This window comes from Mesitornis unicolor, unplaced genomic scaffold (genome assembly GCF_000695765.1).
Source record: "Mesitornis unicolor isolate BGI_N332 unplaced genomic scaffold, ASM69576v1 scaffold9426, whole genome shotgun sequence".
NCBI classification, from domain to species: Eukaryota; Metazoa; Chordata; class Aves; order Mesitornithiformes; family Mesitornithidae; genus Mesitornis; species Mesitornis unicolor.
The window spans coordinates 5,336-21,781 of record NW_010190232.1 but is presented as its reverse complement, the minus strand read 5'-3'; the positions used below and the strand labels follow the sequence as shown (position 1 = coordinate 21,781).

The following is a 16,446-nucleotide window of genomic DNA, read 5'->3' as shown; positions in this document are numbered from 1 at the left end:
TATTTATCCAAAATTGAGGTGTTGGCTAAACACCAGGAACAGAGAGCATTGCTGCAAAACTACGATCAACTGAAACTGCTGATTCAAGACTTTACTATTGAAAGGAGAGGTGAGAAAGAAGAAACCAGTACATTTCTATCACGACCTTCAGGCCTTGCTTTCTTCTATTAAAGAGCCAAGGAACTGGGTATTGGGTTTTTGGGTTTTTTAAACAGCAATTTAATACACATTTGCTCAAGAAAATGCATCCAAACCAAGCTATTCAAAACATAGGGAAGTGTTTACTCAGGAAGCTTCGGTTTCCAAATGCAGGAAAGAGGACGCAGATATATGCAATTTGATATTTCAATAGAGTTTAAGACCATCCTTCAGATTCTTATGTAGGATTGGGCTTGCTTTTGAAGCTGTAATTTTATTCCTTGGGAAAAGCGATAGGAAAAATCTTTTTCATCATTCACCTATGCTCCTGGCACTGAACACATGCAAAGACAGGTACCACAAGTCTTCTCTCGTTTCCTCCGATAGTTTTCATTTTTGGCACAGTATCTTTTTCTTCCTTAAAGGACCAACAGTAGACAGTAACTAATACGCGACTTAAACCATCATGTTGCCAACACCACCACATTACACGCATATTAAAGAATTAAATCACATTTCCCAGCTATTTTTTTCCTGCAGCAAGACCAGGCTCTTACCAGAGAAAGGAGCTAATTAAAGCAACATGAAGTCAGGCATGCCTGGAATTGGATAGACAAAAACTATTGTAGATTTAAAGACACAAACTGTTACAGTGCAACTCTTCCTCTAGGTAGACTCAACTTGTCACACACTTCTGAAGGATACATAAACAGGCAGCCTGCTCAAGGTAAACAAGGAATAACCCAGTTTCTACGTATCGTGACATTCATGTCAGTACAAACAACATCACTCGGTGCAAGCTCTTTGTTTTAACCTCCCAACTCCAATCCATACCACAGAATACTGCAACTATTGCCTCTGTTTTAAATAAGAGAGATGCTTAATTTCTCATCCACAAGAGAAATAAATTAGCTGTACTGACTAATAAAACTGAATCTACAGTATGCATTTTTGGATCATATTCCCTCACCAGACAGTTGTCTACCGAAAGCAAGTAGTATTTACCCATACCTACACAACAAAGCCCTAATTTTATAACCCTAGATATGTTTGGCACACATTGATCACTACAGGCTACTGGTTTACCCTGCCACTGGCTAAGGTTTGATACTTTTACTAAAGTCACACTTTTAAAATAATAACGGCTACTGAAATCCTAACTAAAAAGTGTGGTGGCAGGACAGGGATGACCTGAAATGGACCTCACTGTACTTCCAATGGCCTGATGTCAACTATTATTAAACTACAGGTTTTACAAAGTCTTCCACTAGACGTCTAGAGTTAAGCCAGAAGTTCTGGCTGCAATACAAGCAGTGATGAAAACCATATGAGTGGTAACAAGTCGCCTTAATATCATTCTTCAGTACTAAGATGGGCTAATCTGAAGCAGCACTTTACTCTGGTATCACCCCCGGTGCCAGGAGGATCAAGAAGTTTGGAAGTGGATTTTTTTTTTGCTTTATATTTACTTTCACAGAATCACAGAACTCAGCCTAACTTCTTTTTCCTCTATTTTTTGTTAATATGAACTAACTGGACATAAAGAGCTCAGGTGGATTATCACAGTGCTTCCAGAAGAACTATCAGACTTGCAAGGTATGTCCAGTTTGAATACCTATTCTATTTAAATAGCAATAAAGAATTGAGCAACAGGTTGTCAGTCACTAAAAAGTCAGGTAATCTAGAGTTAGAAATACCACTTTATCTTATGGAGCATTTGAAAATCTACTTTGCAGCTGAGATGAGTCTGTATTTACTACATCTGAGCTGCAAAGCAAACAAAGCTACAGTGAATTGTTTAACTATGAAAACCAGACTTGTCAGAAAGACTTAACCTTACTTTTTCTTTCCTCAGTTATTACAATCTATCTCACAACTACAGCAGTTCTTACTGTTACAATTCAGTGTTAGCTTTCTGTAATTTGGTGTTCAAGGGGTTTTCTTTAAAGTATGTATCAGCAAAGTAATTAGAAATGACACATGAAAGAGTGAGCTGGAGATGAGCAACAACCTAAAAATGTTCACAGATCGTGTTCGGTAACACACAGGAGTCAAGCAGTGTTTTCCATAAGAAGTAAACACTCTCTAAACAAATTCTTTTGTAAACATGCTATTCATTGCTGTACTACAGAACTTCCATACTGGACCACTTCTCAAGACAGAACCATTTCTTCAGTAATGCGACTGACCCAGAAATTTCCTCCTGTTTTCCTGATGCAATTTCAGTAAATCAGTAGAACAGACAAAGAGTTAAACATAAACTCCTTTTATTTCTGGAATGGGACAATGACTAATAGAACCAGAACTATTTTTAAATATAGCTTGCAAAACAGCCATGGTCTTGCCTTTCTTTGGACAAAATCTGTGCACAGTGCAAGGATTTGTGTTATTAATGAACACAGGGATGTTTCTGAGCCTCTGCAAAGACCACCACTATGTCATTTAAACATTTCATTCGCAGAGACAACACCATAGGAAATTCATCTCTGTGCATCGGTACCAGAGCGGTGTCTGAATATAATTTAGAGTCCTTTTAAGTCTTAAAATTTTACCCGTTAACTCATTCATTGTCCTAACTGCTAAGACAGCAAAGACCACATGCTGCAGGACTGGCACGCAGCTGCCAAGGAATCCAGACGTACTCTTTTACTCCTTATGCACACATGCCATACTAACAGCATAAAACTTCTATCCTCACGGAAAGCGCTTTCCTTCCCATAACTCATGCTTAGAATTTTCATGTCACTGAACTATTGCACACCTAAGTGGGAATTTCCCACACAATCTCTAAAAGGTTTTAATCATATTAACATACCATGACATCTTCTGTATTTACTTTGTTATAAATGATAAGTATTGTACTAAAATAAAAGCATCAAAGTTCGTATCTTCCACGTGCTGTTTGGCAGTATGAGCTTTGGTAAAGATCACCACGTTAGTGAGGATAAGCATGTCCCAAACAGTACAGAGATTTTAGGATTGTTACATACTTAGGAAAGGAAGTCTTTAGTCTTATAGCATTATAAGGAAGTCTTTAGTCTTATAGAATTATAAGGAAGTCTTATAGCATCTCCACATGCAAGGTACTCTCCATATTCAATCACCTCACTTCAGAACAGCTAATGTTGCAGTGGAAAGGAGCCATTCAGAAGGTTTTTCCAGAAGGAAAAGCAGGACAGCTACAAAGAATGCGTAATGAAGAAGTACGCGAGCCCTTCAAATCATGACGCTCTTTCTCAAGCTCATCTTCAACATTCTGGCCTGTAAAAATGAGAATGGACAAGGCCAGGCTTTGTCCAAGCAACAACCATCTGTTCAGGGCGTTATTCAACAGAACACTTGAGCCTGTCGAAGGGCTTGTGTACATCAAGAGTGGCTGGGCCACCTCTCCTCCTTCCATTTAACGTCCCGCCCCCCTAAACCAGGCTGTTCCACCCATCCCTTGGCCTTGGCTCTGATACTCAGACTGATTCATTTTGTTCACCCGGAAAGAATGCGTTGAGGTTTTTTTTTTCTCTTGCTCACATTAATTTTATGCTGACTTAGCGAGTTCAACCAGCTCAGTGAACAGCAAGAGTGGAAGAGCTGGCACGAGAGAACCGAGAGTACCTACCTAGGAGCTGAGGCTGTTCCACCCATCCCTTGGCCTTGGCTCTGATACTCAGACTGATTCATTTTGTTCACCCGGAAAGAATGCGTTGAGGTTTTTTTTTTCTCTTGCTCACATTAATTTTATGCTGACTTAGCGAGTTCAACCAGCTCAGTGAACAGCAAGAGTGGAAGAGCTGGCACGAGAGAACCGAGAGTACCTACCTAGGAGCTGACCCAGCCTCAAGTGGCAGCAGTGCACCATCAGCACAGCTGTATTCATTAACTGTACTTTCTGAAACAATTAATTATGTATTTCATAAAATTCTTATCATAAAATACTTAAAGTATTTCCAGAAAGACCACTGGTATCTTGGATTTTAGGCTTTCACTGTCTTTGATTCTCTTACTTTGAAGTTTAAGCATGCAGAAAGGTTGTGTAAGGTCTTTGAGATGAGCTGCAGAGTCAGAGCATTTCTACAGGGAAAACTGAAGTTTCTGAGTTTCAACATCTATTTACTGGGAAACTCACAATCTCAGGCAGGAAAAAAAAATGAAACCTCCCTAAAATCCAGTTCTTTGGAAGCCATTCTTTGGCAGTTCGTTGGCCAGTGCAAACTCGGAGCCAAACTTGATGACCACCCCTCACTACAAAGCCAGTTGGCACCAAGGATTTCCTAATGGCAAAATGGGAAGATGAAGTAAGGGCTTCTTCTCTTTCTTGAGAAAAAAAAAAAAAGTATCACAGCTCAGGCTTCCTTCTGTAAAGGGCCTTGTTTTCAAGAGATTTAACTCAGGAGGATTATCGATATATCATCAATGACACATTTCAACACTACTTTTCTAGAACTGCTCGTGGACAACACATGTTTTTCAAGAGTTCAAATTGGCTGCTACTCCAATCACAACGTCAACCTTTTCATAGTTTGAAATCAGAATTAGTTCTTTGAATGTCTGAAAGGAAATGTGGAATCCATTTGCTACAGGTGCAAGTGTGGAAACACATTTTTAAATTGTTTTATAAGACAAGTTCCTAGCACCAGATCCAGAAGAGAATTTCAGGACCATACAGGAAAGATTATTATTCAGGCACGATAAAGCTGTACATCCAGTGCCTATCACAAAGAGAAGTCAGAAGGGACTTAGGAACTAGATATCCCAGGACATGATATATGCCATGATGCTCGATATCCCACATGCAGAACTTGTACAACACCACTGAATGAAGCACAGAGCGTTTTGACACTTAACACCTAAGCAGCCCAAGTGCCCAATTGTGAAAACTCAGCCATTAAAACTCTTGTCCAAGGATAAGGAGAACTCAGAAGTCTGAAAGGTTTCAAACTCCTCACCTTCTAAATAATAGTATGACTAAAGCATTGAACATTTTGACTGTTCTGTTGAAGCTGAAATAAAAGACTGAAAGGGCCAAATATTCCAAGGTGCACAGCCAGATATGACTGCAATTCTCTCCAAACACACCAGTGTAGGTTCCACATCTTGTTCCCAAGGACTGCAAGTACAACTATCAAATTCTTTCTGTAAGCATTGAAAGAGAGTGTTATTTTGAACATGAAGGAAAATATATGGGAAAAAGATGTGGAGATTCTTTTAAGAGACTGTTAAGTCAGTACAAGATACACGCACTACCGAAATGAGCAAACAACTGGAAGATTACAATAAATATTAAACTTATATGCTGCATACCTGCAGAAGATAACAGCATGTTGTGCTTCTGTTTTCAGACACATATCTGGGGAGGAGGAGTCACTGCATTCTTATCAAAAGGGGGAGTTTTATGTTGCCTAAATACTGTTAGGTTTGTCTTTCTATACAGCCTGAAACATATAGTTACAGTGGTAGCAATGCATGCAATAGACATTTTAATGCTGTTAAGAACCAAATACAAGAAATATCGAAGTGACCTTGTATAGAAAGAAGGCAATACAAACAAAACCTCAGAATTTTGAACAAGCCAAGTTAACATCCTTGTAAACACACACAAAGCAGTGCAGCCCTTTTCCTGTGATTGGAGACCAATGACAAAATGCCTACACTAAAGACATTTTTCAGCAATAAACAGATCAGCAAGCATTTAATTAGGTGATCAAAGAAGAACCGATATCCGTTTAGGATTTCCCTCAAGAGGTCTATGAGAGTCTAAATAGAAACATTTGCATAAACAGGACATGCATAATAAAATCTACCACAGCCCCTCTTGGTTTGAGGGCACTGCAGGGTCCAAACCACTGCTGGAACTGGGCTTCAGGGGGAGCAATGGAGAGCTGAGGGCTCAATTTACAGCCTTTCCTCAGAGTCTCAAAAACATCCTGCAGCCAATTCTTACTATCTCTGTTTTCCTTTGTGTCTAGTTTCACAGGATTATTTGGTCAATAAAATCGTCTTTGGAATAAAACCAGACTATGCAGAAAATATCTAAGGGTTTTGACCCATGGATCATCATTCCTCTGGTAACAGTCCACTTCACTGTAGGACTGGAGTACTGGGTTTTCCCAGTCAGGTGTGGCTAAAAGAAATCTGGCAAAATTAGACCACGGAGAAGCTGAATCAAAGAGAATGAACAGCTGTAGTGAGACACAATCTGCCACAGTTTTTGAAAAACCAAAAATTGTAACTGTGTAACGTGTATATTCTTCTCAAGACCAGAAAACAATAATTGTAGCTATCTGACATGAGGGTTTCTCATTAAGACAACGGGTGACAGACACAAGCTGGAACACAGGAGGTTCCACTTAAATTTGAGAAGAAACTTCTTCTCAGTGAGGGTGACAGAGCCCTGGCCCAGGCTGCCCAGAGAGGTTGTGGAGTCTCCTTCTCTGCAGACATTCAAAACCCGCCTGGACGCCTTCCTGTGTAACCTCATCTGGGTGTTCCTGCTCCGGCAGGGGGATTGGACTGGCTGAGCTTTGGAGGTCCCTTCCAATCCCTCACGGTCTGGGATTCTGTGATTCCGTTGTGAAGTTGCCCTAAGTGATTCAACCTCCTTCTGTCTTCCAGACTGAAGGATCTTTGAGTACATAAGAAAGACACTTTCCAGTTACAGCTAATCTGGAACGCTCACAGGTTTTATGGCATTAAATTCAAGCACGGCACATTTTGAGCTCCTCTCAGCTGACAGCCCAGCTATCACATACAGGGCCTGGGACAACAAAGACTTTCATTTGCTGTTTCACATTCACTGACTCTTGTGTTTGGGATTTTTTCTGCTTCCTTTGCTCCTCAGGATTGGCTATCCTGATTGACAAGATATGAAAGAATACACGCTCCTCCTCTTCTTGGCCCTGTGCTCTGCCAAGCCTTTCATTGGTCCTTCATATTTTACACTAAAGAATATGATGCTCCAAGATATGGAAGAAGAAGACGATGATGATGACGATGACAACTCCCTATTCCCAACCACTGAACCAATTATGCCATTAATTCCTTTCGATCTATTCCCAATATGCCCCTTTGGATGCCAGTGCTATGTGAGAGTTGTCCATTGCTCAGACCTAGGTAAGAATGAATCTGTGTGTCTGTTCTCCACTGGGCTCTGCTTTGGAGGATTTGCCTTTTAAAAGCTGAATTCTACATTCACGTATTCCTATACTAGTAATTTTCAAAAGGAGCTTACATTTCTCAGTTAGGTTTGCAAACCCTGTCTAATTCATGTCCAGCAACTAATTATAGAGTCCAGTTCTTCTTACAACATGTTTTCCCAGTTTATGTATCAGATCAGACAATAAACTGTTATAGCCACCTTCCTTTAGCAATGACTTCTATTGATAACTGCACAGGCTAGAAAAGCATGTCGAAGAAGTAAGAAATAAAAGTATTTAACTGAATACTTACCAGGGTTAGTAAGTACATATAATCTGCACAGCTTTTTATCCACTAAGAGAACAATCACATAATCCAAAATTGCTTATATTTACATTTTAGAATACACTTTCTCCTGTTTCATTTACTTCCATGAAGCTATACCCAAACAGAGGAGCAGAAAAGTTTGCTCTATCTTCTGTTTGCGTTAGACAGGCTATTAGTCCCCTCTCCCTAAAAGGACTGTGGCTAAAGAAGGGCTTCATTCACAACTAAAAAGGAGCAAGTCAAATGGCAAGAAAAGATGACAAAATAAAAAGAGGCCATAAATAAACTGCAAGGACATTTAACACCAGCACATAAATGGGATACAGCAGATGATCTGCTACTGTCACTGTTGCAGATACGTCCTAGTCCCTAAAGATGAATTCACTCATTGCTCCAATTTGAATTAGTGTTCATTGAAGTTTCTGTGTGCTTCAAGGCAATCAAAGGACTACAGTCCTGCCACTAGCACGGTGGCAATGACATTCATTCTTATCACAGCTCTGCCACTGTCCTCAACTTAATCCTAGACTCCTCGTGTCCTAGAAACATTGAGTCAACACATAAATTGCTGGGTTTTTAAAAGTGTGTCATTATTAAGGAATCAAAATTAACTTCTGCAGACAGCAATAAGCTGTGGTTATTGTATCTGCTTTACAGATTGCAAACCCCTTCAGTTCACACACAGGAAAAAACCCCTTATTAATAGACTTCATCTTTTAATAACCATAAACTATTAACTCTGGTATAATTGTTAATAAATGACCGGCATTTAGCATTTGATGCATCAGCATTTCCACTGAAGAGCAAATGCTAATCCCTTGCTAAGTCACTTCTGCTAATGCAGGATCTCAGATGGCACAAACCAAAGTGTGTAACTGAACAACAAACTGGACTGAGGAATTTATACAACTGGTAACTCAGTACTGGCAGCTGAAGACCAGGAGCACATTTCTCAGCCCCAATGTTAACTGGACAGATACAAAAGCAAGCGTGCCAGTGTTGTGGCTAGGGCAGTGCAGAGGGAGAGAGGAGCACTCAAGCACAAGGCAGAGATCCTCAAAGCCACAGTCCCGTTCCTCAGCACGGCCCCAGGTCCATCCAGCACTGCTGTCTCCAGGCCCTTCAGCAGTTTCCCTGTGCACAGAGACCGCGCATTTCGCAGCTCCAGGGAATCTGCAACGAGCTCCCGTTCAAGCTTTTCATGGTCGAGGCAGAAGCAGTTCCTCCTGAAACTATCCACACATTTTGTCATGCATTCTTACACAGTTAGTTCCTCCTATTACTGAATGTTCCCCTTCTATCTTCTGCTTTATGGCTGATGGTATTTTCTTTCCAATCCTAATCCTCAACAATCTCACTGTGTTTTGGTGTCTAGCAGTTAATTTCTGACATATAGGTGTGTAATGCTTCTGTTTATGTCCCACACTTAAATAGGTTTGACATCAATACCTCGTAACATCCCACGAGACACTCGTATGATCGACCTTCAAAACAACAAAATCAAAGAGGTCAAGGAGAACGATCTCCAAGGACTCACATCACTTTATGTAAGCTTGAGATCTTATTTAGTGACCTGAAATATTTTGATACCTTTAAAACACAAACGGTATTTTCCTCCTCCAGTAGTATCCATAAAAACACAGCTTAACGCCTGCGTATTTGATTGCTCCCACACAGTAAGAAGCAATTTTCATTAAGCTGTAAGAGCTATCCTACTTCCTACAGCATCCATAAAATGTACCATGTGTATCTCACCAAAAAGATCCTCAAGGTTTATTAAGTCCTCAGCATGCACAGAAACACTCAAACAAGTGCTTCTATTTTATCTGCTTAGTGTAAAACAGCAGAAAGAACTTAATCTCACAGGACGATTTCTGAGGGAGTTTTAAAAAGCGCCCAGCAAACAACACACACACCACTGAAACTATGGGTTCAAATCCAATTGACCTGACCAGAAAACAGAGCAACGTTGAATTAATGAAAAAGTCCCATGCTATACTACTATGTTTTATCGTGCTTAAGAATGAGTTTGTTAATTATTATGGGTTAAGGTAGCATAGGAAAAATAGAAACCATATAAATTGACTGTTTGCATCAAAGTGTCTCCAGCTCCCTTCACGTGTCTCGCATTTGAGTACAGAATGGTCTTAGCAGCAAGTTAGAGGCAACCACACCAACTGTGGTTTATATTCAGGGTAAAAGATCTTCTAGAAATTAAGCCCCAATGACTGAGAAAGTCGCTGGAGTACATCAGCAACCACCACATTACGTATTCGAGTCACCACTGAATTATGTGCAAACTGAAACCTCTCGGCTGGTTTGAGTTTTCTCACCAGTTAATTCGTGGCAAGGCCTGACAAATCTTCTACTGAAGGCAAAGTTTACTCTGCACAACTTGTCTGTGTAGTAGTCTTACTTTGTAGATGCACAGATGGCAACTTGGATTAGGAAGCAGCATTTCCTGTTTATTTCCCTCAGCTATCCCCATTTCTTCTGCCAAAAAAAGGTTAATTCTGGTTTGTGCTATTTTCCCTCCTGACAATTCCAGAAAACAGATGGCTTCCCGATAGTTCAAAGTAGTAAAAATGGGGAAAAAAAAGAATACTCTAATTACAGAATTGCAGAGATGTGATCTGACACACAAAATAATTTCAAATCATGTACAGTTTGCAGTAACTCTACAAGTTCTCTGATAACTCTCAGTAACCAAGAACAAAAAGCTGTCCCGATAAAGGACTGGTGACTGCACAGTCAACAGACACCTAATTCAAATGAGTTGACAAATCATGGCAAATAAGATCCAAATCCATCTGTGTGTATCACTTGTATACGCACATGAACCTTTAAGTAACTGAGATTCAAAACCTGGCTTTTATTGTGCAGCATTAACTGAAATTAAGATGAAATGCCGAGCTTTGAGAATTTGTTTGCATGAAGGAACAACAATAAAAAAAATAATATAACCCCCATACAATCCCCCAAAATATATGAAGACAAACACATTGTTTTGGCAATTCTTCTCCTCATCACTGGCACCTTGTCAGCTCTCACCAGTTTTTCCCTACCTTCCAGTTCATGCTCCAGCTTCCAGGTTCATTTTATGCTTTTCACGATCAATTAAATTGCCCAAAGTGTAGACAAAGTGCCAACAACTGGTATGATGGAAAAACAAACTATTTTAAATACTTAATTGTTAAATTGTACAGCAAATTAATGGCTTAAAGTGAATAATCATAACAGTTCTGTATAGATACATTTTCTTTGTATTGCTCTCCCCGCATCTCATAGGCATTGGCTTTGAACAACAATAAGATATCCAAGATCCATCCCAAAGCCTTTCAACCCACAAAGAAGCTACGACGACTGTATTTGTCCCACAACCAGCTAACCGAGATTCCAACAAATCTACCCAAAACTTTAGCGGAGCTCAGAATTCACGCTAATAAGGTTAAGAAAATCCACAAGGACGTATTTAAAGGAATGAAGTCTCTACATGTTTTAGGTGAGTCCAATTCAGTAGATGTCTTTATCAAAAATGATATATATTTTCCTCTTAAAGAGATATCCATGCTGTGGAAACTCTTTTACAGTTTAATTTCTATGTGAAGTTGTTACACAGGTCAGGTTTCTGGTAACCCTTCAAGCCCTTTACTCGCTGAACGCTGTGACTCCTACCCCTCAGAATAGGTAACCAAAGCTAAACCTTAGTAACTGCTTGGAAGATCAGAAGTCAAATAACGTGAAATTAACTGTTTATAATTCAGTCTAACATACACAAAATTCCTATGCCATAAATACTTCTTTTTTATCCTTGGCCAGAAATGAGTGCAAATCCTCTTGACAATGACGGAATAGAGCCAGGGGCTTTCGAAGGAGTAAATATCTATCATATAAGGATTGCAGAAGCTAAATTAACTTCAATTCCTAAAGGTACGTTTTGTTTTACCATTTCTATTTTACTTATACCGGTACACTCCTAAATAAAAAGCTTTACTATCGATGTGATTACTAAAATGTTCATGTATTGTTTTGTACTGTGTATTACTACCAAACCATATCCTACCTTATTTTTCTTTCTGTGTATCCAATTCTGCACCCCAAACGCGTGCGTGCGCGTCCACTCCTCTCAGAGTCACCAGGGACTCTTTTCAGGAGAAACAATGTGAAGGAAATCACATAATGTCACTTCACATCAGCATCTCAAAAATCCTTACAGAAAAAGAATAAACCCCCTGGTATTTGATCTGGGTCAGCAGGGACACAGAATTCCCAATTCCTTTACGCATTTCATTTTTACCTTTAATTTTGAATGTTTCAAGTGCCTCTGTAGCTCAAATATGCTCTGCAACACAACCACCTTAATGAAAAACCCAGTACAGCATTTTCTAGATCTTCTGATGGAGTTTTGCTAAGAAAAATTTAATATCATTTCAATTAAATTCAACATAACGTACCACAGAATTCAATGACTGCTTCACATGAAACAACTTGCAAATTGGAGGCAGCACTCAATTAAAACACTCTACAAATCACTGATCCACACACACAAAAAGCGGCAGGAAGGAACTCAGTACAACATCCACCTGCCTTTTCAGGAGGTAACAGGGTATTTAACCAAATTCTCATGATTTTCTACTGCTCAAAACTACTGGCTAAGAGAAAAAGGGAGGAAACAAAGCATAATAAAGTATATTATATCACTCATTAATTTACAGGGAAGCTAAGTGTTGGCTGCTAAGATATTTATTTCTGGATCATTCAGATACAGAACTTGGTTTTTAATAAATTGAATTTTTAATAAATTGTAGACAGAGATATATGGAAAAACATCCCTGAGAATACAAAAAACCAGCACCCCACCCCATCAACAAACAAAACCAACTCACTCTAATTGTTCAGATAATTTTAAGATAAGAAACTATGTGCTTACCTATGGTGACACTCCTCAACACACACACAGAATTCTTCTAGTATCATCATAACACCATCTCGTGTCACTTAGCACAAAAAAAGCCCATACAGAAAATGATTCCGATTTTGTCTTCACTGTAGAGAAAACTCCCATAAGGAAACACAGCATGAGGTCCAATACGTGGTGTGAAATCCATCAATAAACAGGATTTCGTGATGAACACATTCGTCACAAATGGAAACCGAGTCTGGAGATCCTTCTGTTGACAAATGTTATGACGACACAAAGATTTTTAAAGTGTACCTTACAAAATGCATTTAAAATCTAAAATGCACAGATGGGCGGTCTTCCCTCTTAAAACCACAACTCAGACACAAGCAGCACCCAGCAGAACTGTAAACTGGAAAAAAGCCCAAGCAGACACCACCGAAGCAGAACGACTGACTGCAAAGCACATCCCTTTCCTTCAGGATTGCAGTGCTACAAGAAATGGCAACGGGAGCAGTGCTCTCCCAAGCTGTGTCAGTAACAGAAGTACGTGGTTTGTCTCGCTTGGTGTCAGGGTGCATCTGGAAGGTGCTCATCAAACCAAACATAAGATCAGCAAATAGAAATGCCAACTTGTGACCAACTTTCGCTGGCCTCACTAAGAGGATATTGTAAATAAGATTCCTGTCCATTCGTGGGCAGGTCTGAATTGGGACTATTTGGTACCAGATGGGAAAACCTTCTGTGTACCAGCATGGGACAGAGCACACTAAACACCTCATTTTGCTTAGAGAATTCGGAAAGCTTTCCTCACAGTTCACACCTCAGGAGCTGTGACAGAAAGGAAAGAAGAAGTTTGGAACATAACAAATATTCCCAACAAAAATAAGTTGGCTTATTGTTCTCATCCTGTGTGTTTGTTTTTCATCAGACTTGCCCTCCAGCCTACTAGAACTTCACTTAGATGACAATAAGATCACAGCCATCGAGCTTGAAGATTTTAACCGGTATAGAGATCTTCAAAGGTAAAACTGCCACGCAGAACGCTTGTATTTGATAAAAGGTCACACCTGATTTGATACTTCTCTTTTTAATGGGAGAAATTATTAAAAGCTTTAAGTTTTTTAGTAAGAACTTCCGTAAATAAGACCAAACTTAAAACAAATCAGACGTTAGCTTCGTTATTTCATGCCTTGCTCAACAGAAGTGTATGTTAAGAACAGCATCTGATTACAAAAGGTAATCACCAGAAATCCTCACCTCATGGCACCTGGCTGTTGAGTAACATAGCATGGCTTTTGCATAATATCTCTTCATGTGCTACTAATCATTTGCTTTAATTAAGCATTGCATGTATTCCTCCTACTCGGAATATATGAACCTTTGTGGTCACATTATTTATCCACAGTATTCAGTCCCAGGGAACTCGTCCCACAAATTGCCCCCAAAACCAGGTATACAGCAACACCAACCAATTGTTGTTTTAGGAATGGAATGCCTTCCTTGCACCTAAATTTATAGGATTTAAGAGTCCTAATAGCTTTTCAACTCCAGAGGAGGTCTAAGGGTATTGGAAGGAGACACACCCCAAAGAAAAATGTAAAAGGATGGTATGAAAAGGGAAATTTGAGACGTGTTTGTACAAACACATGAGATAACTGGATAACCGGAAAATTGTAAGAGAAGATAAATTCATCTCCCGCAAACTAGCGTGAGAGAAATACAATAGCTGGTAAAGGAAAGAGCTTGATAACTCTTTCCAACTGTGATGGGGTTTAAGAAATAATTAAAAATGCATTTTTCTGAGGAATTTGTCACTGATGGAGGACGACAGAAGGAAGTTCTTTCTGAAAAGCTCAGTTAAGTGAAAATATGGCTGAGCAGCACTGGATTTCGGACTCAGTAACAGAAACTGCTAGCAAAGGGGAACTACAGAATTGTGTTTAGACACTGACTTCAGTTTCTGAAGTAACAAAGGAAGAAATGAGAAAAAGGGGATTGCAGGATTGCTTGGGAAAAAGCACTTCCAAACCGACCGGTGTCTCCACTTTCTCAATCACCTCCTTGGCAATGCAGGCTGAAGTCTCAGAGCAAAAAAATCCAAGGTCTGAATTGAGGAAAATGTGGAAGTAGGAAAGAAGGTAGTCCTGCTTATTTCCAAAATACAAAGTTTTGGACTAAGTTATTGATATAAAACAAGATTTTCTCTTCTTTGGCTGTTTATTAGATTAACACTTGTAATTACCATGAGCATACCTGGTAGCTGTGCTACTTGATAAGAGGGTATGATCTATTTTACAAGCAGATTGGTTGATGTTTATCATTTCAACGCTTGCCACAGAGCAGAAAAACTGCATTGAAAACTGGACAGTTCCTCACACCAGGCTAGCTCCTGTCCTTCAAATGGAGATTAATGAACGACAAATATTGGTTAGATCAATGGTGGGGTTTGTTCCTATCAGAACTAGGAGAGCATCGTCTTTCTCCAGTTGTTTTTTCCCTTATGTCTACTCCTATGAACTTCAATCTTTAAAAAAAACGAGTTTACACTTCAGTCCTGTTGTGCATCTCAATTTGTTTTTAATTCAATGTCCCTTTTATTATTTCTAGGCTAGGCCTTGGGAATAATAAAATCAAAGATGTGGAAAACGGAAGTTTAGCCAACATACCGGGTATACGTGAAATCCATCTTGAAAAAAATAAGCTCAAGAAAGTTCCTCCTGGATTACCCGAACTGAAATATCTGCAGGTGATAAACTAAACCTAACAGAAAGCTCTGGTAGTTACAAATTGACTTTCACACTGCCGTACTAATTAGGACATCATTAAAAAGCATAATGAACTGTCACGTATATTTTGATATGATTCTCACATCAGGAAAACCTGAAATCATAGATATATTTAAAGAATAAAGAAGATCCACGGCAGAGTGGAAATTTTTCGACTCACATGCTGAAAAGTCTTCAATCCAAAGATAATTAATTATGAGGCTGAAATGATGAAATAATATTTTACAATCTGTATTTAAAACTAGGTAATTTCTTCAATAAAATGCTTTCAAAGTGCATTTAATTCCTTAATTCTGGCACAGCAATTAAAATCAAATCTATTTGATAAGATGACATACACATTAGGATGCAGAGCTGAACAAAGCTTGAGGGCACATGAAGAAAGCCCTGTTACTGTTATGGTTTGCATCCCCCTGATCTTACAGCAAACCTCAGTTATCCATACACTGATGGATGTTCAGATGTTTTTCCCACTTACTAACCACGGTATTTTACTGCTTCTCATTGCTGCAGGTAGTCTTCCTTCATTCTAATCACATTGCAAAGCTGGGAGTGAACGATTTCTGCCCAACGGGAAGAAGGAAGAAGAAAGCGCTGTACAGTGGCATAAGCCTCTTCAATAACCCCGTCAAGTACTGGGAGGTCCAGCCTTCAACTTTCCGCTGCATTTTAGCCAGAAACAGCGTGCAACTGGGAAATTTCCTCAAGTGAAACTGAAGTTGCTCGTTTCAAAAGGCAACTTGTCCAAATCACTTCTACAATACTTGAAGTTTGTGGAAAAAAAATGCCAATTTTACACTATTTAACCAGTTTACAAAGTATTTACTATTTCAGAGATTATTCATTAGGAGCAATATGTTAATAGGATCCATTATATTATTTGACAGTGTTCAACCAACATTTGAATAATTTAAACAAAAGCCTTTATATGTTACGGAAGGACTCTTGGAAGTGAACTGGAAACTGTATTTGATGTTTCCTATTATAGACGTTAAGTTCTTTATTTAAATCACATCGTTTTCACATATTCTCTCTTTCCAATCAATTCTAAAACGCAAGTGGAAGTGACTTTTTCCACAGTAAGGACCTCTTCCTCCACAGCGTGTGGTAAGAAAAGTTGCAGAAAGATTTATCAGATTTCAAGGACAACTTCTTGTGCCATTT

General features: G+C 39.2%; 1 protein-coding gene across 1 annotated transcript; it reads left to right on the top strand.

Annotated features, from left to right (window-relative positions):
* The first annotated feature begins 1,521 nt into the window (after positions 1 to 1,521).
* On the top strand, positions 1,522 to 15,993 carry ASPN (asporin). Its single transcript, XM_010186341.1, has 8 exons — positions 1,522 to 1,738; positions 6,971 to 7,242; positions 9,028 to 9,140; positions 10,882 to 11,095; positions 11,413 to 11,523; positions 13,425 to 13,518; positions 15,104 to 15,242; positions 15,796 to 15,993. The coding sequence occupies exons 2-8, from the start codon at positions 6,996 to 6,998 to the stop codon at positions 15,991 to 15,993; spliced, it is 1,116 nt and encodes a 371-aa protein (XP_010184643.1). The 5' UTR covers positions 1,522 to 1,738; positions 6,971 to 6,995.
* Positions 15,994 to 16,446: the final 453 nt, after the last annotated feature.

Bases quoted from the DNA above. Each gene is read 5' to 3' on its own strand.
- ASPN (XM_010186341.1), top strand. From the start codon at position 6,996: ATGAAAGAATACACGCTCCTCCTCTTCTTGGCCCTGTGCTCTGCCAAG. The intron at 11,096-11,412 runs GTGAGTCCAATT...ATCCTTGGCCAG, and splicing joins GAAGTCTCTACATGTTTTAG to AAATGAGTGCAAATCCTCTT. The intron at 15,243-15,795 runs GTGATAAACTAA...TCATTGCTGCAG, and splicing joins CCGAACTGAAATATCTGCAG to GTAGTCTTCCTTCATTCTAA.